Source organism: Phodopus roborovskii, unplaced genomic scaffold (genome assembly GCF_943737965.1).
Source record: "Phodopus roborovskii unplaced genomic scaffold, PHOROB, whole genome shotgun sequence".
NCBI classification, from domain to species: domain Eukaryota; kingdom Metazoa; phylum Chordata; class Mammalia; order Rodentia; family Cricetidae; genus Phodopus; species Phodopus roborovskii.
In genome coordinates this window covers 6609593-6635954 of record NW_026126461.1, presented here as the reverse complement: position 1 = coordinate 6635954, position 26362 = coordinate 6609593, and the positions used below count along the sequence as shown (strand labels likewise).

At 54.8% G+C, this 26362-nt stretch overlaps 1 protein-coding gene across 1 annotated transcript in view; it reads right to left on the bottom strand.

Moving 5' to 3' along the window:
* Positions 1–466: 466 nt before the first annotated feature.
* The window catches only part of Crocc2 (ciliary rootlet coiled-coil, rootletin family member 2), a 54884-nt gene continuing 28988 nt past the window's right edge, over positions 467–26362 (bottom strand). The window contains exons 19-33 of the mRNA XM_051190662.1: positions 25888–26064; positions 22953–23066; positions 20675–20818; positions 17007–17224; positions 16382–16541; positions 15854–16021; positions 14198–14555; positions 13821–13987; positions 12886–13006; positions 12083–12216; positions 5311–5406; positions 4772–4918; positions 2247–2378; positions 1366–1545; positions 467–535 (exon numbers count right to left, since the gene is read on the bottom strand). Coding sequence (XP_051046619.1) covers positions 467–535; positions 1366–1545; positions 2247–2378; positions 4772–4918; positions 5311–5406; positions 12083–12216; positions 12886–13006; positions 13821–13987; positions 14198–14555; positions 15854–16021; positions 16382–16541; positions 17007–17224; positions 20675–20818; positions 22953–23066; positions 25888–26064 — 2385 coding nt within the window. The remainder of the gene's footprint in view (positions 536–1365; positions 1546–2246; positions 2379–4771; positions 4919–5310; positions 5407–12082; positions 12217–12885; positions 13007–13820; positions 13988–14197; positions 14556–15853; positions 16022–16381; positions 16542–17006; positions 17225–20674; positions 20819–22952; positions 23067–25887; positions 26065–26362) is intronic.

Here is a 26362-nt window from a genome sequence, read left to right as displayed (position 1 = left end):
CTGAGGGCATGGAATGCAGCCCATGGCAAGGGAGCTGGTCTGACAGGGCCCAGCCACCAGTGCCTGGCCCGAGAAATGGGTCCGATCTGGAAATGGAGCCCGAGGTTCAGTATGGGGCTGAGGGGTGTCAATACAGGAATGAGTATTAAAGAACAGTGACCAGCAGTGTGCTTCAGCCCAGCTGGAGGCTACGGCCCCCATGGGCGGGACTTCTGCAGACTGGGGAGGAGCTGAAGGAACAGTCTGCTTTGGGTGGTGGCTGCATATATGTGCATCTTGTTACAACACACCAGTGTTTGTTGGATTTGGCCCCTCTAGTGTAGGGTGCATAGCGCCGATTTTCCCAGCAGCATAGGGCCCTACCATCTCCCCCCGAGCTTGCTGTCCCGGCTGGTTGGTGCAGGCCACCCAGCACAGGAGTGTAGGGAAGCAACTGCAGTGGAGGTCATTGCTGAGCTCAGAACATCTAGTCACTGTGGGCCTGCTGCTGTTGCCGCTGCACCGCCTGGTCCAGCTGTCTCTTCAGGCTAGCCACCTGGGGACAAAGTAGAGCCTCGGTCAGGTGGGGAGGGACCCCAGGACCAGAGTCATCAAGAGTTGTGTCAGGAAGGGCTAGGGGAGGCTATACAGTCCATGGCTCCCAAGGGAGTGGGCATGGGACAGAAACAGCAGGTGGGCAGCAGAGGGACGCATCACACCCACTTAGGAACGCCATGGTGAGCATCTGTGAGCATCCTGTGAATAGTGAAGGGGCTTATTTTTTTTTTTTTTTCTGTGAAGGCCAGAAATGTACTTAGAAGGACTGGGTTAAAATAAGCACTGCTTAGTGGGTCACGGAAACTAAATGGAAGGTAACACTTGCAGCCACTTCATCTGTCCGTATCTGTTTCCTTTCCTTAAAATAAGGCTTTGACCATCGCCAGCTCTAACACACCCACACCTGTGTGAGCGCGCTGTATGCACACTCCCCAGGCTGTGTTCAGATGCACTTTCCCAACCCACTAAGCTGCTCATGTGCTGGTGTTCTCCCTGGGACTCAAAGGACAAGTACCACTGTTATCTGTACTCGACAGGCAGTCTGTGCATGTCACTAGTAGATGGCCAGTCTCATGGCTACCCACCTCTGACAGGAATCATCCTCTCAGGGACAGGGCAGTGGAGGTCTAGAACTCATGTTCTAACACTCACTGAGCTGTAGGTGACCCATGGAGCTGATCATAAAGGGGCGGGCATACAGAGTATGCTAGAAGCCAAGGCTCCCGATTGCGGTCATGTGGTTACCCTTTCATGGGGTGCTGTGGGAACGGGGACCCTTCCTTTCCCCTTATGCAGCCCTGCTCATAGGCCCTGGCCTCCTGGCCCTACCTGCCTTTCCAGGACCTTCACCCTCTGCTGGTGTATCTGCTCACGGGACTCCAGAGCCTGTGTGGCCTGCAGCTGGGCCTCCTGGAGCCTCTCGGCCTCAGCTGCCAGGTCCCGCTGGTGCTGGGCAGCCAGGGCTTGGAGCCGCTGGGTGTGGGCCTGTTCCAGCTCCGCCATCTGGGCCTGGAGTGAGAACACAGGCACCGAGGGCGGCTGGCATCCTGGGGTCAGGTCCAGTGGGCTGCCCCACCCTAGCTCTGGGGCTATGCTTCCTTTCTTGGTCCCACTGCTTTCGGCTGGGGTGCTGGCCCTGGCCCAGGACCAGCAGCAGACCTGGAGCTGGCATATATATTCAGCCCACACGTTTTGAGTCCAGGCCACCTGCTAAGGGTTTTGCTGGGCTGGAGCCCAAGCCACAGGCCCCAGGAGTGGGCCTTAAATCTGTGTGAATAGCATCCCAGGTTCCCTTGGAGGTCACTGAACACTGTTGATTAATCATCGTCCCTAAAGGTAGTCAGCTGGAATGGGGGGTGTCCCATGGTGGAGGGGGAGACTGAACCCTCAAAGGAGCATAGGGTGGTGTCGAGCCCTAGGCCTAGGAGGCATGTATGGTCCTGTCCTCCAGGCCTGCCTGACGCTCCGTTCTGTTTCTTGTGCCATGTTGCAGAGCTACGCCTGGCTCACAAGGGGCCTCAGGTATCCCACTGGAACTCTGAGGAATCTCTGGGCCCTTGGCTTGGCTTGTCATGCACAGTGGCCCGTCCAGCTGCCTTTTCTGCGCACGTATACACACGTGGCATTCACACACGTGAGATACACATGGGGATGGCACCATTTGAATCTGCCCCAGATGCACCAAGCTTACATGGATCGGCTCAGCTCACCTGCAGCTGCTGGCTCTGCCGCAGGGCCCCATCTACTTCCTGGTGTAGGCTGCTCAGAGACTGTTGCAGCAGCTCCTTCTTGGCCCCCAGCATTGCTGTGTCCTCCTCTTTCCTCAGGGTCTCCTGTTCCATCTGCAGGGATGGGGGGGAGCAGAAGTGTGGTAGGATTTAGGATCTTTCTGGAAGAGGTGCAATATCAAGTCAGACTTCCTTCTGGAGAATAAAGGGTGCTTCTGGGACGGACTCAGAATCTCCTGATGCAGTTGGCAAGGGTACTGCCCCCTGCCAAGGTCTATTGGCATCTTCAGCCATAGCAGGAGTTAAGGAGCAGGGACCGAGTGTCTGCCCTGTTTTGGACCAGCAGAAGTTGCTGTAGTGATCCTTGGTGAGGAAGGTGGTATTTGAAGACCCATTTCCCTACCTACCTCTTGCAGGACTCCCTCAGGCCTCTTGAGTCTTAAATGTCCCTATGGCCTTTTGCAATGCACAGGACCTTCTAACTCTGCACCCCGTCTGTGCCGAAGTGGCATAGCTGTCTTTGCCATCCATCCCAGGACAGAGCCCTCTTAGTCACTCACTCCCACAAGGGTGGGTACAGGGTAGGGGCAGCCTGTAAATTAGCTATGAGACACAATCATTTTCCATGTGGAGGTCAGGAACACTTTTACCTTGCCTCTGGAACCTCTGGAAGACACAACTAACGAGGACCCCTCTCTTTGGAGAGCAGCAGAAGCCTGCCTACCCATACAAGGAGCCCGGAGTATCTGCACTGGAAACTTAGGGGATCCCAGCTTCACAGTCTCACCAGGCTGGAGTAGGGCCAGGCCTTGTTCTTAAGCCAGACTACTTGCTTCTCTGCTCAATGCTGTGCTTGCCTGCCTGCTGCTGGTCTGCTGGGGTCATGTCCAGGTGCCATGCAGCTCCCTTTTCAGCGCTAGGCAGACCTACGTTTGCCACCTGGGGCCTGGAGCCCTCATGAGAGTCTCAGGGACCTCAGGATGTAGTTGAGTTATTTGCACGGGCAAAGTTATATAGTCAGGGTCTGAGCCTCAAAAAGAGAAATAAAAATAAATAAATAAAAACTTTCTTCTTCAGCCCTGAGTAAAACAAAGAGCCTTCTCCAGTGAAAAGGGAACCCTGTTTCTTTAAAAAAAAAAAAATCTAAATCTAGCTACACTGCTAGAAATGCATGTTATAAAGAGAAAAGTGAAATCCAAAATAAACAAATGTCCACATCCGGGTTTCCCCTCCTGAGACACCAATAAAGGGTTTATGGGTTTGCGGGCCCCTCACAGCTGACCTCCTGGGACTAATTAGCTGTTCCTGCTCTCCCCCTCTTGGGCCCCAAGGACCCAAGGCTGGCATGGTGCCTACAGCTTTCTCTCTCACCCTTTGGTTACCTCCATTGCCTCAGCAACATCCAGGAAGGCATGACCCTACCCCCACCCCCCACCCCTGTTCAGGCTGGGACAGATGTCTTTCCCTCCAGCAACTGCAGGAAGATCCTGGTGACTCTCCCTATGATACCACCTTCCCTTTGTGGGCGGGCAGGTAGCCTTTTATGATGAGCTGGTTGGGTGGCTTTGTAAGTACTCTGGACTGCTGGCTCCTGTGCCCTGGGCAGGCTGAGATGGAGGGTGAGTAAAGCGGCCTCGAGAGGGTAACCCTGCCTTGAAGTCCATACCTGAAGCCCTCAGCATGTCCACATAAACCTTCCTGATTCCCTGCTTTGCAAATGGGGACACAACACCCTAAGTGATCAGGTTGCTGATGCCACTTGGCCAGCCTGGCAGATTCTACTCTCCCCTCCTCTCTTCCACATGCCATCTCCCTCCTGACTCTTTCTCTGGAGCAGCTACTCCGACCTATCTCTTCTATCTCAGAGAGAGCAGGGAAGGTCTCAGAGCTATGTGGCCACAGCCTAGCCCAGGACTCTGCAAAGCTGGCTTGAATGGGGTGTCCTGCTCCTCCCTGCTTCTTTGTAGCATAGCAGACACCAGGCTGCGCGAATTGTCTTCTACCCTCGTCTGTGCTGAGCGGTGACCATCCACAGCCCTACGGCATCAACACTGCTGGGTCTCGTTGTAACGGCCTGCCTGTCTGCTCTGCTCTATACCAGCTCAGTGGCTCCTCTCCGTGGATTATGAAAGTGGTCCAAGGCTTCCAGACACAATAACTGCTGTCCTTGACACAGCGCCCAACATCCTCAAAGTCAGGTGCTATTTCCACTGTGAACAGGACCCAGGAGCCAACGAGGTAGCTTGTGTTTGGGCGGAGCTGGCCACAAAGTCAGGGATGGTCTACTGGGTGCCTTACCACCACCAGTGGTCTCTACAAGGTGCTTGGAAGCTTTGGCGCTCGCTCTGAACTTGGCACCATTGCCAGGCCAAATGTAGACACTGAAGCCTGCTGGACCAACCTTTCTTTTCCCAGCATCTGCTCTCTGGCCATCCGTGGAACGTCTTCCACTTTTTGCAGCCCTCCCCTACATCTCTAGGAATCTTTTCCAGCCTCAAAATAAATACCTGCATGAGGCGCGTGCGCAGCGCCGCGAGCTCCCCCTGTAGGCGGGCCCGTTCGGTGCGCAGTGAAGTTGTTTGCTCCCGTAGGGCTCGCCTTTCTGCCCGCTGTGTCGCAGTGACTTCGTGATCCCTGTGACTCCGCAGAAGCACCTGGGTGGGAAGAAGAGGCTGCATGGGCACGGGCTAGGAATGGGGGATCTTTGGCCTCTCGGAGCCAGGCATTCTGTCTGAGGACGGTCTTAACCTCCGCTTAATCCCCCCCTCCCCAAACTATGTACCTGCTAATAACCCCTGCTTCTGGAGGTGCCTACTGTAGAGCGAGAAAGTCAGCCTTCTGATTCCCTGTAGTGTCCCTCCAACCTCAGTTTCCTGCCTGTCACCTGGGAATTGGATGCTGTCTGGGTCACCTCGGGACTTCACACCTGCCTCTGGCTTCTGCCTGGGCCTCCTTGTATGCTGAAGAACTTTTCAGGTCTTGCCAGGGTGAGCAGGCTCACTGCCTCCTGGTGACGGGTATACCTTGTCCTCTTTGGGTCCCTCACCTGCTGAGGGGCCTCCAGTTGCTTCCTCTTCTCTGTAAGGCTCTGGCTGTGTCTGCTGTTCTCTTCCAGGGCCTGGCGCAGGGTGTCCACTTGCTCCTAAGGAGGGGGCGGGGCATGAGAGTCATGGCATCTGCTGGAGAGCCTGCCTGCCGGGTGTGGATGTGATAGCCAAGAGCATGGTTGAGGATAATGTGCTGTGCACTGGTTAGTGCAACAGCAGAGGGCTCTTTGAACATCCTTTGGCTTCGTTAAGGAGGATAGAACAGGCTACCAGAACCCTAAAACTGTCCCTTGGGGCCCTATTGATGGCTTTGGGGGAGGCTTGAGGAGAGTGGAGAGTGTATGCGTGTGTTCATATGGGTTTGTGCACATGTGTGTGTAGGTGCCTATACATGTGGAAACTAGAGAGATGTTGTATACTGTCCATGACCACTCTCTACCTTAGTTTCTTTTTACTTTATGTCTAGGAGTGTTTGCCTGCATGTGTATGTGTGTACCACATGCATGCCTGGTGCCTGCGAAGGCCACAGAAGAGCTTTGTTTGGATCCACTAGAACTGGAGTTAGGGAATGCTGTGAACCACTATGTGGGTAGCTAGCATGAATTGCACATACCTGGCTGGGTTCTCTGCAAAAGAAGAGAGTACCATGTTCCTCCACATTTTCTGAGACAGAGCATCTTACTGAACCTAGAGTTCATTTATTCTACTAAGAAGGTCGGTCAGTGCACAAGGGATCTGCTTGCCCCCTCCTCAATGCTGAGGTCACAGACACACAGCTGTCTACTTTGGGCCAGTTCTCCTAGCTGATCATGCTGGCCACCATGGTTTTAATATTCCCCTTCACAATTTTGTTAGCATATCTCAGATATTATCTACCCTGTAAACAGACAAAACCAAACCAAAAGCACCCAGCCAATAAGCAAGGGTCAGGCCCACACGGAAATAAAGACCAACATGAAACTGATCCAAGCAAGCCATGTTTTGCGCCAGAGCCGGAGCCCAACCCCTCGAGGGAGCATGCGCACAAGGGATGAGCAGCAACAGAAAGTGACAAAAAGGAGTCTGGGGAAACCCGGAGAAGGGTAAAATTTTGTACTCAGAACTTGAGGAAGCCTGGCACATAGCTCAGTTGGTGGAGTGTGTGTCTAGCATGCATGAAGTCCTGTGTCTGATCCCTAGAACCACATGCACCAGGCAAGATGGTGTCTCCCTACGAACAAAATACTTGGGAGGTAGAGGCAGGAAAACTAGAGGCAGGAAAACTTAGTTATGTGCTAGCCTGGGCTACATAACTCTGAAAGAGCGAAACCAGCCAACCCAACAAACAAAAACTACTGCAGGACACACACCAAATCACAGCTGGGGAAAACCGAAGGGAAGCTCAAATGCCAACAGGTCACACATTCACTTTAAAGAAGTAGAAAAATTCAGCAAGAACAGTAAGATAGAGTATTGTTAGCAATAAGAGCTGAAACAAGCTAAGAGATAAAAGTTGATCATTTCAAAAGGCAGACTTTGGGTAAGGCAGGTTAAGAATAACAGAACAGCAACAACAAAACCCTGCAATGGTTAGGGACAATGAAGTATACGATTCCAGGCATAGTTCCTCCCAGCAAACCGTTGTGCATGTGCATTCATGCAACACAATCGCACACATGTGTAGGTCAGCTGAGGCGCAGGGTGTTGAGTAGATGTATGTACAGCCGCTTGGCATGCCTCATTCCCAAATGACACACTAATCCAAGAAATGGCAGAGACAAAGACTGGCTAGGACTGGAAGAGTTAAGTGTGCATGACAGGAGCTGTAGAGTGGGATGGTTAACCTTCTTTGAAAAGCTAATTCCTGTGCAGTTTCTATCCCTCCAGTGACAGACAAGGACAGGAAACTCAACAACTCTTTTTATAGCATGAGATATTCTTAGCATAGATAAATCCAAACAAGTATGACATCATTAAGGAATTACAGCTGCAAACATTTGACAGCAACTGTGGCTTCATGTCTACAATGTGAGCCCCATCAAACGCGCGCCTCCACGGCAGGCCAGGTGTGTCCAGACTTGGAACCCAGAGCTTGGTCCTGAGGCTTCCTTATGCCAGCAGAAGAGTGAGCAATGGCCTGTGTAAAGCCAGTGGAGCTGTTCAAGGTGTGGTTGCCTCAGGGGAGGCCTGGGCAGGAGTCCAAGGACTCTTCAGGCACCACTGGAACTCTGGGGCTGTGACCTGGTGCCAGTCCACAAGGAACATTAGTGGCCTCCCCACTGGGGCATGAGGAATGTGTGTGCATGGGGGCAATTTTTGGTTCCTGTGCTCAAAAGCTTATCCAGATGCATATGTGCCCTGGTGATGGGTGGGTGTATGTCCTCATGCTGTGGACATGGCTGTACATACAGCTGTGTCCCTGGGGTAGTCCTGTGTGTCCTGTCATTCTGCTGGGTCCCTAGGACAGTCCTCTGTGTATGTCATTCTGCTGGATTCCCTGAATAACCTTTGTGTTCCATTTTTCTGTTGGGTCCCAGGATAGCCATGTGTGCCTTGTTCTTCTAGTTTCTCAGGGCAGTCCTGTGTGCCCTGTTGTTCTGCTGGGTCCTGGAGTAGCCCTGGCAACGGGAAGGAGTTGCTCTCAAACAAGAGTTGTACTGTTTGCATAGCACAGCCTACCATTTAATTAGAAAAATATGTTTTTAATTAACTTTTTCTTGACAAACACATTGGCTTATGTGAACCGAGTTGGGAGGTGGGGGGAGCACGGGGAATCCGTCTATGCGAGTGAAAGAAGTTGTATAAAATGGGGGGCTTGCTTTAGAATATGCTCTAGGTTTGGCAGAACCAGGAGGGCTCTAGGCCAGCCCTGTGGGGGCTGGCAACTACCCAGCTGTGGCAAGGGGGTACTGGGAAGCCACAAGAGTAGCCAGGTCCCAGGCCTCCAGCTGGCCAGGAACAAATGGCACTTCTCTAGGATTATGAGAAAAAGATGGCTGGTGTCGGTAGGTTTTAGGAGACTTCTACAAAAACCAAGCAAAGTGAATCTTCACTGAACTGAGACTTCATCCTGGACAGAGGAGAGCAGAGAGACACAGAGCCCCTGCACCTTGGGGGTGGTGAGGTCTCGAGGGGAGACCTCTAAATCCCAGGGAACATGGCTCATACGTCCCTCAGGACCCCACACTGGCCAGCGTGGGGCAGAGGGCACCTCTACAGCAGTGTCACTAGGAAAGCAGGCCTTTGTCTAGGGCAGAGGGTCTTTGGAAGGAAGAGAACTACCCTGATCCAGGCCATCGAGGCTTCCCATACCAGGGGGAGACTGGGACCTCTCTCTGCCTTTCCCCTCGGCCTGAGATGTCAGCATGTACTCATCAAGTTCCCATTGGCTCTTCCCGACTCCGACTTCCAGCACTGGCAAAGTTTCCCTCTTCATAGATATTCAAAGTAAGAAAAGAATGGACGAGTGCCATCCGGATATGACAGACTCTGAAGATTCCCCCATGGAAGGCCTCACCCTCCCTGCGGAGCAGATAGGGGAAATGGGAGGGCGAGGGAACTGAGATTGAGGCCCTCTAACTAAAGGGGCAGGGGCCAGAGTGCCAATGACCAGGAAAATGCCAGTCACAGCCCAGGGCCCAGGGCGTAAGGAGTGACCGGAAGGAGAAGTAAGAGACGGGTAGGAGTAAAAAAAAAAATCCTTCTGAGCCATATCTTCCACCATTTTCCTATTTTTTTTTTTTAAATTTTTGAATCAGGGTTCGCCATGTTGCCCAGCCTGTCCTTGAACTCCTTCACTATTTTAGGTAGCCTTTGAACTTTCAGCCTTCCTGCACCAGCATCTGGAGTGGCTGGGCTTATGGCCCTGGCTGAGATGTTTCTGAAAGGTAATGAGAGGGACTGTGGAAAGCCAATATTTTGGTAACTCACATAGCCCTGGCTGGCTTGGAGCTTTCCTGTTACATGAAGCAGGCTGCCTTTGAACTTGTGGCAATCCTCCTGCCTCTGCTTCTTGAGTGCTAGCCTCACCACCACACCCAGACTTGGCAACATTTTTAAGTTTTAAAGACAAGTGAGCCTTCTGGCTTCCACCTTGGAGAGAGCCACAAGAAAAGTCTGTAGAATTGTCACATCATTACAGCGTTTCTGAGATGGTCCTCAGAGGGCAACCAGGAACATGGAGTCTGACAGAAAGCAGGTTCCTCCCACATGGTGCGTCCTCACTAGAGGGTCCCTTGTATCATCACCTTGCTGTGCTGAGGTCATGTGAGGTCGCCTAGCAGGGGGCAGGGGGTGTGATGGGCTAGCCACACGGAAGCTTGCTGCTCAGCTCTATCTAGTCATACAAGAGCTGTGAACCGGGATGAGAGGCAGAGCAGGAACCGTCTCGAGTTGTCTAGCTCACACTGTCCTTCTGCGAGTCAACCCAAGGGGGCCATGGTTGGGAGCCTGAGCCCTAGAAGCTAAGTGGTACTTGGCCCAGGCCCAGAACCCCAGCCTCAGAATGGCAAGGAGCTGGACTTGCCCTAGCAAGCCTGGAGGGCTAGTGGGGGTTCTGCCAGCTCTCCCCAGGAGAGGCCCTCCGTGCCAGCTGTTTCTGAAAATGGGCTCCCTGCACGAGGGAATTTAGGTCATCAACTCATGGCCACAAGCTACAAAGTCATGGGGAGCTATTGGCCAAGTGCAGGCTGTCGCGGGTAGAAAGCCCAGGTCTGCAGCAGAAAAGGACATGGACACTCAAACCACAGGAGTGGGATGTGGCGGCAGGCAGCCTCCCTGAGGTTAATGTAGAGGCAAGTCAGGAACGGACTGACTCAGACACAGTACCCAGTACCCAGACACAGGCGGAGGCAGTGGGGGTGGGGGTGGAGGGATGGAGGGTGGGGGGCGGGATGAGGCAAAGATCCCGGACAGGGAAAGCGGACCTAGTCCAGCAGTGGGAGGAATCCTGAGCACAGCCAGCAATGATCACGCTTGAGAGGACCCTAGAGAAAGACCTGAGAACTGAGGCTGGAGGATGACTGACGGGAAAGCAAAGAACGAAACCGTATATCACCACGTGGCAGAGAGGGGTAGAAACAGCCGTGAGTGGACAGAAAGGGCAAAACTGTGGAAGCTGAGTGCACTGGGGGCCACCGTCAGCCTTGGATTGGGTAGGACTGAGGGCCAAGGCCATTCTCCACTGCTCACTGATGCAGGACGCCGCATTAGGATGAGCGTGCCATCCAGTCTGTGCTGGAGATCCATAGAAATAGTTGGCAGTGACAAAAAGAGGAGCTTAAGAGATGGCTCAGCGATTAAGAACACTGGCTGCTCTTCCAGAGGTCCTGGGTTCAATCCCCAGCACCCACGTGGAAGCTCACAACCTCACTGAAGTATTATGGGATCTGATGCCCCCCTCTTCTAGTACACAAAACTCATGTACATCACGAGACAAAAACTCGTGTACATCAAATAAATAAATCTTTTTTTAAAAAGTCATAGGAGAAGTCGACACGTTATCCCTGGCCTGGGGAATCCAGGAGAGACATCACATTGTCAGTGTTTCGGTCATATCTCTGTAAAGGTTTAGAAAGTCCCTTTCCAAATGAGTAACCCAAAAGCGATAAGCTATTTCTAGCTTTGTTTGGATTGTTCACAGGAACACACACAGGCGAGCGTGCACACATGTATAAAACCGATGTAGGCCAGCAGGCCGCCTCTTCTCTGAACTTGTCACTGTCCATCTGAGCCATGTCACGGGTACCAAGGCCATTCTCCCCTGTACATGGATGTGGGGACACTGTGATAGGAGGGGCATGTTCCACACACCCCACAGCAGCTCTACTTAGAGGGTCTTTCTGAAACTTCCAGGGCAGATGAGGGAGCTGCTCCTGGAGGCAGGGTCACCTCTGTCTTCTGCCTTCCATTTCCCTGTGGGAGGCTCCTCCTCACAGGCCGGGGCCCCTGCCCAGAAGGGTTAGGGCATGTAGGCCTGGGTGAGGTTGGTGACCAGTTTGGCCTATATTTGCCTCTTGGGTTGATGCTTAGATAGAACCTGTGGAACCCGCGATCTTGGGTTACCCTTCACCTGCAGCTCCCTCCTTGGAGGGTTACTTGGGGATGAGTGACCTGTCGTTTTTACCCCGCTACCCCATTCCCACCCATGGTTGCTAACTTTATCCTTCTGGCCATAGGCCCAGGGGATCCTGTTTTCCTGATGCTTCAGGGAGGCCTTCTAGCTGGGCATGTTCTTCTCTACACATCTGGGTCTGCCCAGAACATTTGGGAAGGCCTCAGCTGTTCTCTGGAGTCCTGCCCCTGCCCAGGGGAAGCCCAGTACTTGCTGTATTACTCCACCTGTGGTCCATGGTAGAGTCCCTTCCTGAGAGGCCAGAGGGAGGCCAGAGCTAGGTCCTGACCTATGGCCACTCCCTCACTAGGGTTTCTAGGCCCCATGTCCTCACCTAAAATTGAAACTCCAGCAGCTACCCAGAACACAGCAGCCAACCCAGGGACACAGGATTGAGTCCCACACAAACCCCTTTGTGTCTGAGTGCTGCAGAATGAATCACAGGCCAGGGGCAACAGCAAAGGGCCCCGGTGAGGATCTCAGAGCTAGCAGGACTTCCTTGTGCCTGCTCGTGGGACCTCAGATAAATGGGTGGACCTGGAAGGCAGGAATCCAGCCCTAACTCTGCCCCCGCGGGAAGATCTCAGCTCCATCAATCTGTAAAACAAGGCCTAGGGCCACTTCAAAGATAGCTGTGCTGGCGGGGGGCGGGGGACCCCATGCTCTGATGCCCGCCTCACCTGCATTCTCCTCCTTTCCTGGCTTGCAGCTCGCGTGCTTGCCAGGTGCTCCATTTCCAGCCTCTGGAGCGCCTCCTTCTGCAGGGCCCGAGCTGCCTGGGCACTGTGCAGTGCACCCTCTGCCCTGCGCTGACCTGGGGTGGGGTGGGGTGGGGGAGCAGTGTGGCTGGAGTCTCCCAGGCTTGGCAGATCCACGGGGTGGGGTAACTGTCACTTGGCACTGCCCCTTCCCAGTTCACAGGCTGCAAGTAGACTCAGTGAGCTGAGGCAAGCATCACCCGGGGAAGGGGATGGGAGAGGCTCCCCATCCCAGCTGGGGAGTGGTCCTGAGGCTGACCGTCTGACCTTGGGTCACTGCTCCCCATATCTGCCCTGCTTTCTCTACCCATCGTCTTTCCCTTCTTTCCCGGGCTCTGGGCCAACCCCACCCCCGCACTGCCTTTTCAATGGGGGTCAGTGAGTTTAAAATAGTCGGGGGGGGGGTGGAGATCCGGCAAAGGGCCTCTCTGAGGCGGTGACAAGGGGAGTCATGTGGCTTTCTGGAAGCAGAGTACCATGTAGAGGGCACAGCTACAGCTGGCCCGAGGTGCAGCTGCAGGAGGTAGGAGGATGGCCAGATTCAGCAGGTCCCAGGGGTCCCTGGAGTCCAGCCCTCTAACGGGAAGTCATCACTGAGGAAGGTGGCACTGTGCCATCCTAGGGGTTGGGTACAGTCCCAGGCCTACCCCAGAACTCTTCTGAGGTCACTAAAGTGGCCGAGAAAGGGACGTGCAAGGGCCCCCTCATGGGAAGGAGAGGTTTACCTTCCTCCGCATTGGCTAGGTCCCTCTGTAGCTGCTCTACACGGTTCCATAGGTGGACGCGCTCACTCTCTGCCTCGCTCAAACGGCTGCTCAAACTGGCTACCTGGATGCTAGAGTTGTCCTAGGAGAGAGAAAGTACTCAGCAGGGGGCTCTGGCAGGCAAGAGGGAGGGGGTAAGATTTTCACCAGTGAGCAGGGAGGCCAGGCAGACACTTTTGGTCGAGCCCATAACATACGGGGCAGGGTAGTGGGTTGAGGTAGTGGGACCATAAGCAGGGAAGGCCAGCTACAACTACAATGGATGGCTGAGCTTACACACTAGCTTGCCTGGGAGGACACTGAGGCTGGAGAACCTACATTTGGGGCATAAACACAGAGTGGGGAGCTTCCAGGGATGGCCACGGGAGGCTGGAGCTGCAGGCTAAAGATTAGAGCTGAGAAACCGCCGCCAGGATTAGTACTGCAGGGACAGGGAACCCAAAGGAAAGAGGTAGACAGCCCCCGTGGTCTCTGTGATTATGGTTTGCTCCAAGCTCATCTGCTTCCAAGGAAGTGATAAGGAAGTGTCCCTGATGGAATCCTGGGGCCAGAGGCATCGGTGAGGGAAGGGCGTCCCCACGTGAGAGACCGTGGGGAACACTCGGGTGTCCTGGCCAGGAGTGTAATACAGTGTCCTCAGACCCTGGGATGCCTCAGCAGGGCAAGCCCCAGTGCTGAAGGACAGCATGGCCCTGTGCCATGTGAGGCGGTTGGATCTCAGAGATGGTGGCATTCCTGGTGTCAGTCTAAGAACTGACCACAGCATCTCAGTAAGCCCAGGAATGGACAGACAGATGGACCCCAGTCTTGAGTGAGTGACTGAGTTCCTCCCTGCCTCCCAGAGTCCCTGGGGGTACATGCCCATGTGGGTGTGGAAGACCTGAATCTCTCTTTACCCGCTCCTGCTGAGCTTCCTGAAGCTTTTGCAGCAAGTCCCTCAAGGCATCCCTTACAGAGGCCACATCTATGGTCTGTGAGCCAGGGTCTCCGGGCACAGGTGAGGGCCGTCGGGATGGAGAGCAGGATCTAGGAGGAGGACTGGCCCTTTGCCATCCAGGACTGCCTGCGGGAGGTGAGAGCCGAGGGAATGTGGGGGGGGGCAGACACATAGATGGCCTGTGCCTTTCTTTCCGCAGTTACAGCCTGTGGGGGCCAGGAGCAAGGCTCCTAAAGTGGTTGGGACTGGTCCAGCCTCCTTATCATGTGGGTTGTGAGGCCTAAGGAGAGGTTAAGGTACTCAGGTTGGGGACAGAACAGAGCAGACATCACTGACCTGTTGTGGGAGAATGGGGCCTCTCTGGAGAGGCCGAGTGGCTCTGAGTCCTCAGCCCTAGGCCACTGCGGAGTGTGGAGCATAGCCGGCCTAGTTGGGCCTCCACACTGTGCCTAGCACTCTCAGCCTGGGCCAGCTGCTGCTCTAGGACATGGACTCGGCTACTGGCATTGTCCAGGCTGGCCTGAAGGCTGTCAGCCTGGCCGCTGGCCTGTTGTAACTTCCTGATGAGTCTGCGCAGCTCGGCCCGCAAGGTCTGCTCAGCCCTCTGACTCTCACAAAGATGCTCCTCCAGCTGCTTCACCCGGGCCTCCCCTGCTGCCTCCGCTTTGGCCAACTTCTGCTGTAGCCCTAGAACCTGTAGAAAGGGCTCAGATGTAGGATTCTGCCATCTAGGCTGGCTGGACCAACAGCTCGGCCAGGACAGTGGGCAAACCCTGTTTGGTATATCCTTTGAAGACTGTCAGCATCATCCCAAGACAGGCTGTAGCTGGAAGGTCCCCTAGCTCTGTCTCCTAGTGTGTTTAGCAGGTGGGTATACCTAAGTCAGGTGAGAACTGCCTCTCAGCATCCCGGCATGTCTTTCATTAACAGAGAGCTTGGCTGGCAGCCGTCTGCAAAGTTGCAGCTAATTAGGTCCATAGACCCGCTGCCCTCTCCTGCTGGAGACCTACCTTAGTCAGTCCTCTTCATCTGCCACTTCAGAGCCTAGTCGTGACCCAAGTGTGCTCTGGTATGTTTCTCACCATGGGACAATACCTGTGCCCTACATACTCGTGCATGTGTGAGCAGGGAATGTCTAGGCCGTGAGGACCAGGAAAAGGCAGCCTGCCCCCTTTCCCTGAGCCAGAGCAGGGGAACCTGGCCTCACATCCCTTTCTGGGTGGCTGCAGCATAACAATGGCCTTATTCACAGAAGGAGGTGTGGGGCTGAGGTCATTCTGGGTCACGGGAGCTTGGGAGCTAAGCTCCCCACATTCTAGGCATGACTGGTGTTCAAGAAGCCAGGCATGTTGCTCAGGTCTGAAAGCTGGGGACTGCTGGGTTCAGAAAGGTCGCTCTGTCCCTGGAGGCAAGCAGTACCTTTAGTATACTGAACTAGAGTCTTGGCTGGGGCTAAATATTGTCTTGGGAGCAGGCATAAGGCGCTATGAGAGTCCAGGGAACGTGTGCGTGCGTACGTGCATGCGTGCGTGCGTGTGTGTGTGTGTGTGTGTGTGTGTGTGTGTGTGTGTGTGTTTGGGCACACACATGTGTGTGCATGCACATGCAGGGGTTGGGCCTGTGTGATGTGAGCAGGCAAGGCTCTAGGCATTAACTCAGTGTCCTGAGGCCTCCCTACCTGGCTCCTGCTCTGGACTCTGCCCAGTACCTGGGCAGGATTTGGCTCTTCTCTAAAACAAATCTAGGGAAATTAAGAGGTTACAGCTTAACCAAACCCCTTGCCCTCAGATCACTTTTGCCCGCCCCTTGCTGTACACGGTCAGGTTATCATGGGGACAGTGGATGGAGACAGGAAGTGGTCATCTGGCCTCTTTCCACCATCCCCGCTCACTGCCTCCTGCCTCCCCCATACGTGCTCCCACGGGTCTTATCCTGATCCCTGTTTGTACCAGAGCTCAGTGGTCCCCCTCACAGGGACAAAGGCCTTCCTACCTCCTTCTGGGCACCATCGCGGGCAGCCTGGAACTCTACTATCAGCCTCTGAAGCTCGAGGGCCTCCTGCAGCTTCTTCCTTTGCTGCTGAGCATCTCGAGAGGCTTGGGCCTGCAGCTCACTCACCTCCCGCCTCTTCCTCTGGTTCTCAGCTTCCAGTGTCCGTACCTAGGATATGGGGGGGCGGTGCTGAGGGGTCAGGGACCCAGCAGCCCCCATGATTCCTGCCTCTTCTCACATGTCCTCCACTTAGGTCCCACATTTGTGGGGCATGAATTCTGGGATGAGGGCTTGGGAGCCAGCCTCTCCTACTCTGCAGACGTATACCCAGGGCTCCTCTTTGGGTGAGGATACTGACTGGGGAGTATGGAAAGTGTTGCGTTAGTTATGGCTCTCACTAGGGGAGTGGCTCTGGCCAGTGTCACTCCACAAGAAGAGCAGGAGTTAGAGACTGGCACCCAGGATGGCTGTGAGGCAGAGAGAGCGGAGGATGACCAGGGACAGCTGGTTGGGTGGAGGCCCCCTCACCTGTCTGTGGCGCTCCTGGAGCTTCCGGTGGGTATCCCTCTGCACCTGTTCCAACTCCTGCAGCCTGCTCCTCAGCTCACATGCTTCCTTCTGAGCTGCCACTTGGGCCTCCTGGAGCACCAGCAGCCTTTGCTCCTGCTCCTCCTTGGACCGCTTAAAACTAGGCAGGCCACGGGCTGACTGAACACTGGGCCCAGAGCTCTTCAGACAGACCCTCCCCAGGGAGATGCTATTCTCTGTGTGTAGTCTACACACAGCCCTAAGACATAACCTCTGGGGGTTCCCATTACCTTTGGCTCAGAGTCTATCCAAGTGTGTGTCCCTGTCCACTTTCACCTCTCAGCCCCCCTTCCTTACCCCTCACATCCTCCAGAGACGCCATGCCCAGCCCAGACTTCTGAGCCACTCACAACCGGATGGGAACTCATTGAGGACAGGAACTGGTTGGCTTGGTCCCCAGCCTCCCTGAATAGGCTGGCATTTGTAGGCATTTTAGTATGGCCAGCTGAAGGTTGCCTTCACTGTCTCTCTGCTCCAGCTCATAGGCTACCCCCTGCCGTGCCCTCCCACTATGGCCTGGTTGAATAGCAGGGCTGCAGGCTCCCACAACTACTCTGCAGGGTACCTGGCTTTCTCTTGCTCGGCCCTGTGGATGGTGGCCCGCAGCTTGGTGTTGGAGTGTTGCAGCACATCCTTCTCTTGAGCCTCATCGTCCAGTGCCCGGCGGGCCTCTAAGGCCTCCCTGCGGAGACCCTCCTGACTCTCCTCGCTGTCCTGAAGCTCTTGGCGCAGTTCAGCCAACCTTTCATGGGCCATGTTCAGCTGTGCCTGCAGCCCCTCAGCCTAAGGGAGAAATATGCTCTGGTGACCAGCTTGGGGACCATGGGCCTGTGTGTGCACAGGCAGCTGCTCCAGGAAACAGGGAGCACAGGATTCTTACTCTGGCTGGGCATCCCTGGCTCACCCAGCACTTGAAAGAGGAAGCAGGTCCCTGGGGTACAAGGCCCAGATAGGTTTCACCCTGACTCTTCCTGGGATGGCTCTGCTCTGTGATCACTCTGAAGAACTCTGAGATGTGGATGGATGGTTATAGCAGGGCCTTCTTGGGGCATGGCATGGTCTACACATCAGCTTCGACTACCGATAGCTCTTCCTGCCCACTAGCCCAGGGTCTACTCCTCCCTTTTGGTAACTATGTGGGGAGTGGGTAGGCAGCCTGGTGCTTAGCACCAGCTACTACACAGCCCTGAGTGCAACCATCCCCTCTGGCCTCCTTCTCCTAATAGTGTGAGGGCACATGGGCTTAGGGAGGGAGAGCTCAGGCACCCCGTGCCCTTCACATTCTCCAGTAGACTCAAGGCATCTCAGGCCAGGCTGTTCCATTGCTGAAACAGGAGGCTATAAGCATCAGAGGAGTCTTCAAGGCAGGGCTCAACCCATAGGAGCATGGATACCTTCAAACATAAGGGAGGTCACTTAGTACCTCTGTGAGCTGACCCAGGAAAGCAAGGGGTCATTTGTGTAAGTTCTCATTCATCTCCTGCTGGCTGGCCCATGGCCCACAGGGTGACCCTATCACGCTGCAAGCAGGGACAGTTCCTGTACAATGCAGGGGTACCAAATCTTTGTTTCCTGTTCTGGAGCGTGAAGCATTTCTTGGTACCCAGGTTCTACATGGAAGGGTCTGGAAGAGGGAGAGTCCACTCTCCATTCCCAGGCTTTGGGGTAGGGACTTGCTGAAGCCTTCCAGTCCCAACCTACAACTCTGACCAGAAGCCTCAGAGAGTTCTCCATGCTGGCTCTCAAGTCTCCCTGGGGAGGAGGTGGAGGAGGCCAGCAGGGACATGCTGAGAGAGGAAGCCACAAGAACTCAGTGATGTTGAGTGGCTGGTTTGCCAAAAGCAAACCCCTCTCTGCTAGCTGTTTTCACGGGACATTGTCCAGGCCCCCGGCCGGCCTGGCTCCAGAGTCCGCCCGCTGTTATTGTTGTTCTGTTTTTGGGAAGGGCCAGGGCCTCCTCACTGCTCCCCACCCACCCCCCACATGTGGGAGCCACAACTGTGCAGAGCATTTTCCGCTGAGCTCAGCAGAATCCGCCCAGAAGGTCAAGGACCAGGGAAAGGGCCTGTCCATCATAAAAGGAGCTGCACTCATTTCCCGGAGTAGGGGAGATGAAAATAAGCAAAACAAATGGGGGGAGGGCCCCTGCTGCCAGGCCACCTCCTCCCCCGCTGTCCAGCACCCCCACCTACCGCCTCTTGAGGACATCCATCCCTTTTGCAGGAATTTTACAGCCAAATCGCTTAATGTGATTATAATAATTATTTCTTTACTAGAAGTTGTATAAACAGCCTCTTTTGAAATTCCCTGCAGGGAGGCAACTCCAGAGCTCTGCAGGGAGGAAGGCAGCAAGGCAAGCAGGGGAGAGGTGGCAGTCAGGTGCCTATGTGTGCACACACGCATGCATGAGTCGAGGGTATTCACGAGTGCTTTGGTGCACACCCAAAGGATATGTGTGCGTGCATACAAATGTATGTTAACACATGTATGATAGGTGTGCTTGCAAGTATACATGTGTTTGCTACTCATCTACATACACATGTATATGTTTCTCCATGTCTGTCTGTGCTTTCATATGTGAGCCCTGCATGTGTGTGTGTGTGTGTGTGTGTGTGTGTGTGTGTGCGCGCATCAGGTGTGCAAATGCATCAAATGCATATTGCTCAGTGTGCGCATACCACTTAGTGTGTATCTGTGTTCATTGACGTGTGCTGTCTTCAGTTGCATGAGATGTGCACACATGCATACACATGGGAGGCATCAACATGCAGGCTTGTGTGTGTGTGTGTTTATATGCGTGTGAACCCCAGGAAGGTTTGTGAGAACATGCATGGCCCTCCAGTTGAAAGCGGGGGAACGGAACCAACCTGGGACACTCTTTTGCAATCATTTCTCTTTTCCACTCCATCTCCCTACATTTTCAGACCCGTCTCTCCCCTTATCACTTTCTAGGGGGTTTCCTTACTGAACGCTGAACCTTGCTGTGAGGTTCATATCCTTCATGTGACCAGAACAAAGAGCCCCGTTCCCTAGATCCTTCTCTTTCTGCCCCCAGTTTAGAAATTACACTTTGCTTCTCCATGTGGTCGCTGACCAGGCCTCGGCTTTGAAATCTGTTGGAAGGAACCCGCTCTCTTTGGGGCCAATATAAACAGCCCGTCATGTTCAGTCATGCTCTCTTCCTCTCCCGGGCTCTTGGCCGGCCCCTTGGGGTGTGCTTGGGGAGGGAGAGCCCCTCTCCTCACCACACCAGGCCAGCTGCCCTGCCTGCCAACCTTGGCACACAGCCCAGAAGCTGTGAGGCCGCTTTGTCCCCACAGGCCCCACCTGGGCTCTGGCTGACCCCCCTCCATCCTCAATCCACATACCCTCCTGCCCTCGCCTCTCCCAGGCGCCCTCACGTCCTGTCAGAGCTCCTCAGAAACACCTTTCCTTCTGCCTGCCTGCTGGGCCCCTGCCTGGCCTAGCCCTGGCCTCTTCTGGCCCAGCCCAAGGCTGTCCCCAACTCTGTGTGACCATGTGGCTCCTGGAACCTCGGTGTGAGCATCGGGGCCCATGACTGTCCCTGAAAATTCCACCACCGTTCCATTTCTCCTGGCTTTCTGCCCTGGGCACTCTAAAGTCAGCTTTACTGCACTCCAGCACCTCATCCAACATAGTCTAGGCCTCTGTGCAGGCAGAGCCTAACTCCCTGTGGGCTCCCTGTGGCTCGTTAGGTGAACAGATTTTTAGATAGACTCTCCTGTGTCACAGGGGCCTCTCAGGCAGGATGGGGGGGTGTTGCTGTACAATGATAGCTCCCTGTATCTGACTCCCAGTCTCTGAACTGTGTAGAAATGAAGGTTAGGCTGGGAAGACCCTGGGGGAGACCCTGGAGCCTGTGCCCTGGTTCTGACCAATTGTCCATGGCTAGACTCCCTGGGCAGCCAGCCTCTGACTCTCTGTGTCTTCCTGGGATAAGGGGGACCAGTGGTAACCATGACGTGGCCTCACACCCACCTGTAGCAAACCACAGCAATTCTGCTTTGTCTCAGCAGAGGCTCTGCTCTGTCCCATCAAGTCTCTTAAAGCCAAAGCTGTCACTTGGGGCTAGAAATCCAACCTTCTTCTGCTAAGCCATGGCCAGTGGAGCAGCCTGTTTGAGTCTTGCTGGTGTTGTGGCACCCTCCTTCCTCCTGCATCCTGGCTGTCTCGGCACTTTCTTCACTACACCCAGGAGACCCATGTCCTCACCTCTCCCCTCACACCGCTCCGCTCGGCTGCTGTCTCCCGGAGCTTTTCTCTCAGAGTTTCAACTTCTCTCTGGTGGGTGGAGATGGCCTCCTCGAACTGAACCTGGAGAGTTCTCAGCTCTTTGGTCATGGTGGTGATGGTGGCCTGAGGATATAGAGACCACTGGGTTTCTGGGAGGTTGGTCTGAGGCCATGAGATGTGGGGTGAAGGCTCAGAGAAGAATGCTCCACATGAAAGAGAGCTTGGGCTCTGAGGTGCCACGCCTATGTCTCCTCGCTTTTCTTCTGGGATTCCCAAGCCGTCATCAGACCATGGCAAGTGAGTAGGCATGGCCTGGTAGGGGTGGGGCTCAGGTGTCCCTTTCAGCCTATCATTCCTGTTTACCCCACTTTGTACGGAGAGGGATGGGAACAACTGGCACTAGCTAGCGGGGCTACCTGGCCAAGCAATGGATCTGGGGCTGAACCGCTACCCCAGTGAGGCTTTCTGCTCACGCAAGTCCCTCAGGTTTGGTTGGACCTGAAGCATCTTAAGCCCCCAGCTCTGAGACCCACAGCATCCATTACGGTCAAAGTCGGGTCAATATTGGGCGAGGAAGCCGAAATCCCAGTGGAGAGATGTGGTGAAGGGCTAACTGGGCACTGCTCACCACATCTGTCCTACCCAGCTGGCACTCAGTTTCCTGAACTTTCCAATGGGCAGGCATTCACCATCATAAACACATGCGCCCTAGTCACACGTGCAGAGTGTGGCCATCATAGCTTTGCAGTTGTTCAGTGCTGTGGACTCAGCGCTGCCCAGGTCTGCTGTCCTGTTACACCACAGCCTATTCCTGTTGGCTGCTGAGTGCCCAAAGGAGGCGGAGGTCCTCTAGGCACCAGTCCTGGGTTGCCTTTGAAGCACCTCCTTGTCCACAGACGTGGCCCCTGGGGGCCACCACGTGGGGTACGGCTGCCCCACCTCTCGCTCTGGCCCTCGGCCCCCGGTCTCCTTCTCAATGGGCACGAGTGGCCTAGGCTGGCCAGGTCATGGCCTTGTGCCCACATGGTCCAGAAACGCTGGCTCAGTGAGCCTGCAGTTCCCTGTGAATCTTGGGGACCCGCTCCTAGAGGCAGGGATGACTCAGGCCAGCAGGCCCCTCCACCCGTCGTGGCTCAGCGCCAGTCACCCCACAGCTGGGGTTCCTTGGCTGTACCCCCCCCCTCAGCGGGTTTTAATTTCCATTTTCTAAGCTGAGGTGGCAAAAGAACCCTTAATGAGCTCCCTGAGGAGCCGAGCTGGCTGGAAGGCCTGGTCCCTAGCCCAGGGGGAGACTTGGCCAGCACGCGAGAAGGTTCCAGAAGCCGGTGCTGGCTCCTGCAGAGGCTGGTCTTTGAGCGGGAGGTGGCAGCTCCCAGGGTCTCTGGATGCCCGTAGGGTGCAGCATGGGAAGAACATAGCCACAGACTGAGACCCTTCCGTGCTGTGCCAGGGACGGACTGTCCAGCCCTCACGAGAGGCTGGGAGTGAGAGGCGACAGAGCGAGGGATAGGAGCAAGGGGGAAGCTTCTGGAGCCTGGGTACCACTTAGATTGTCTTATTCTGTGGTGTAGGGGGGTCAGAGTATGTGTATGGGGGGCATACCTAATTGCCACACCATTTCCTACTACATAGCACTGGGGACCAGCGTCTGCTTACTGCCATCAGAGTCCCCAGGACGCCCTCCCCACAGGCCTGCCACCTCTGCATCTCTCTCCAGTTGGGTGGGGTCTCCTCTCATTGCCCACCTGGGCAGCAAGAACAGATCTCTGATAGCCAAAGACTGGGCAGAAGGATAGCCTCAGCTCCTTTCTGGAGGTCACCTCTAACAGTAAGACAGGAGCGGTTCTGTGCCCGCCCACGATTGTACTGGAACAAGCTTGAGCACAGGCAGGCAGGCAGAGGTAGGGGTGTAGGCCTGGGTCTACCCCTCTCCCGGCGTCTAGCCCGGCCCTCCTGGCAGTCTTGACCAACTCTGATTCCTGGGAGCACCAGGCCAGAAGAGTCCCAGTGCCCATAGCTACCACAGGCAGAGCCGAGGCCTAGACAGCCATAATCTGGGCTTTTCCTGCCTTTGAGAGAGTAGCTTCTTCCAGCAGCAAACTTGGAGACACATAAGACTCAGGAAGACACAAAGAGGGGAATATACTTCTAGAACTGGACAGAAAGGTGGTATCCTGGGGGCTCTCAGGACTTTCTCAGCCATACGTGACCAGGCAGTTGTCCTGCCCTTGACTGGGAAGCCTGAGGTGGAGCTCACCTCAGCTTGCATTTGCTGGTGCTGGGCCTCCTGGCGCGCCCGTTCCAGCTCCCTGTTAGCCCCAGAGAGCTCCTTGCTCAGCAGGCTCTTCTCTGCTTCCTTCAGAGACATCGCCTGGACATGAGGGGACAGAGTGCCTGTGAGAGAGCCGAGGAGCTGGGGAGCCCAGGGGCACGTGCCAGGGCTCCCTCTCCCAGGCACAACAGAGTGCTGCATGTTCAGTTTCCTGCCAGGCTTACCAACTTTGGTGTGTATACCCTGCCACTGGGCAGGGATTGTCCTGAGCTCAGGTAACACATTCCCTCGTTCTAGCCTTCCCTTCGGGTGTTCAGCAATCCTTCACGCCGCTCTTCCCCTTCCCTGGCCCTGGTCCTCACTGGGCAGGCTGGTGTTTCATGATTCCCTATCGCCCTGGGCACTGCTTCCTACAGTGATCAGGAAGGAGCCACTGATGGCATTATACCCCATGGGGAAATCTCTCACCGAGGGTGTGAGCAGGACACAGCAGCCAGACTCAGGGAGACCCAGCTCCCAGACTGGCGGTGCTGGAAACAGATTTCACCCATGTCCCAGGCATATCAATGATCATGCCAGGCAGGGAAGCCCCAAGAAACCTAGCTCAGGGAGTGTCCTGGTTGGTGAACACAGAGGGAGGCCAGGACTGTGATGGTTCAGCTGAACTCAGACTGGTTCTCTGGCTTGTCCCGGTTGTCATGTCTGAGATACAACTACAGCAGCACGCACAGCACCTTCCTGATGTTCCAATCCTTCCACTGAATCCCTAGCTGAGGCTCAGAGTACTTCTTGCCCTTGCAGCACTCCGGTCAGAGGCATAGGTAGCTGGAGAGCCCCCTTAGCTTCCAGCCACTGCACTAATGCCTGGCAGCCAGCATGGGTTGTATTGCAGAGGAATTTAAGGATGACAATTGTCTCTGAGGAACCCCTATTTTCATGTCTCCATGAATTAAAAACAAACAGAACCCTGTGCTCCTCACATACTCCCTCCCTGTGAGAACCCATGCTTGCTTTCCTCTGCCTCATTCTGGTAACCGGCCCACCCCTCCCCTGTGTGATCTTCGAGGCCTGGGGCCCTGACTTCCCTTCTTGAAGTTCTCACTAATGGGCAAAGCAAGAATAGGCAGTTGCCTTGCTCCTATGCAGCTTGGTCCATTCAGACTCTGTCTTCTGGCCCGTGGCCTCAGGAAGACCGCCCTATGACTGAATCGTCAGTCTCCTCCGGGACACATGGCATGCCAGACCTGCTCCACCTGGTGCTGTGTCTTCACATTGACATGAGGGGCAGCGGGCAGTGCCGGCAGAGGGCCAGGGAAAGTCCACTGGCTTCTGTGGTGACCATTGCCCACACTCCTGGCTTTCTGTACTACATATAGCGCTGACACACAGTGTTATTGTGGTCATGTTGTGGGTCCAGGGAAACCATTGTAAGCCATCCCCTTAGCCTGTTCTCCTCTTACTGACTCTCCTCTCTTGGGGTTGCACGTGAAGCCAGGAAGCTGCAGTCAGGTGATACTAGGTGGTGTGGCCTGGTGGTGGTCTCAGATGGCATTGAGGGGCTGCATGGGGCCTTGACCACTGCCCATGCCCCATGATGATGTCACTGTGTTCCAAATGCCTCTGGATCCTGCACAGGTGTGGCTTCAGCTCCAAGCTCTCTCTGTTCTCCCTGACTCCAGCCTCACTACCCCAGTCCCCTTCATGCCACTCCTGCTCGGGAATAGCCCTGATTTCCGTCACTTGAACCTGGTGTGAAGGACCTTCATGGCTCCTCTGCGGTCCTTGCCATCCAGCTCACATGGACTTGGGTGGCCACACGGACACATGCATCCCAGATACTCCTGAATGCTCTCATCCCAGCCTCTGGCTCCCATCTCAACACCCTGCTCCTCTTGCACGGCCTTAGCTTCCTCCAGCACAGGACACAGAGAGGTGTGCAGTTAAAACCATGGCTCCCATGCCCAGAGTGTACACTGTGTAGCTTCGGGCGGACAGGAGACCAACAAGTGGGCGTCTCAATTTTCTACCAGTCAAATAGGCTTATTAGGCCTGTACCCTAGAATGTTGACAGTCAATTAGAAATACAGTCTGGTCACAAACCCTGCCTCTTCCAGCCACCCACATCCTCTCCTTGAAATCTGTGACTGGCGTAGAGAGATTATTGTCCTTGCTCACTGTGACAGCATGCTTGCCTGTGTGTACTTGTATGCTCAATTCTTTAGGGTGGCTCAGTTCCTTGGAGGAGCCTGGGCCCAGTGTCTAGACCTGTAGGATGGAAGAATGCTCAGGTTGGATGAGAGCTATGTGGCTCGACCTTCCAGATGACAGACTGATCAGGTGAGTGAGTTGACAGACACATGGGTGAATAATTGGGCACATGGTAGATACCTGAATGTTTGGCTAGCTGGAGGGGCGCATTGGTGGGTAGGTAGGTGGATGCCTGGGATAGATGGATGTTCAGCTGTATGGATGCATAGGTGGGTATATTTCTGGATGGTAATGCATGTGAGCAGAGATCTGTGAGCATAGAAAGAAAGATGTATAGTCAGGTAAATAGAAGGAAGATGGGTGAGTGGAGGGACTTTCATGTGCATGCATGGGCAGGAGGGTGGATATGCAAGGAAATATATAAATGTACAGCGGTGTGCATATCTGCAAGTGTGTGTGTGTGCATGTGTGTGTAAAGGGGTGGTTGGTTAGATGACATGTGAATGTGTGGATGGCTGGCGGGTATATGGGCCTGTGAATGAACGGACGAGTAGGTGGGTGGATGTCTGTTAACCAGGATTCCTGGGGCAGTGCAAAGCTGTATCACTGTGGAAAGGATGCCCCTGCTTGGGGGAGGCTTAAGTGCAGCCCTTGTGCTGGGACCAAGAAGAGAGTGAGGGTGGAGGGGACCCAGTTCCCATGCCACAGTCACCTGCTGCATCTCATGCTCCAGTTGGAGGAGGCTCTCATCCCACTCCTGCTTCAGGCTCTGAATTTCCCCCTCCAGAGCCTCTCTCTCAGCTGCAGATTTTGTCATCAGCTCTTTTTGCTGTTCTATCCACTGGGCAGCCACCTCTTTCTCCTCTGCCAGGGATAAACTGAGGGTCTCCTGGCCAAGGCAAAGGGTAGGTGGGTCATGCGGGCAGAACTGGGAGACTGGTAGGCACTTGAGGCTCTGAGTCAAACCCCCTAGCCCCGAAGAGCTAGGAGTATCAGCTATCAGTTCTCCTGTTGTCTTCTCTACAAGATGCCCAAACAGAAGCTGGGAAGGGCCTCTCTGAATCTCAGCATCTACCGTCCCATACCAAGTGCCACTGGTGCAGGGGCATGGACATAAGGTTGGATGAGTATATAGATAAGTGGATGGATGGGTGGGTGGATGGGTGAGTGGATGGGTGGATGGATGG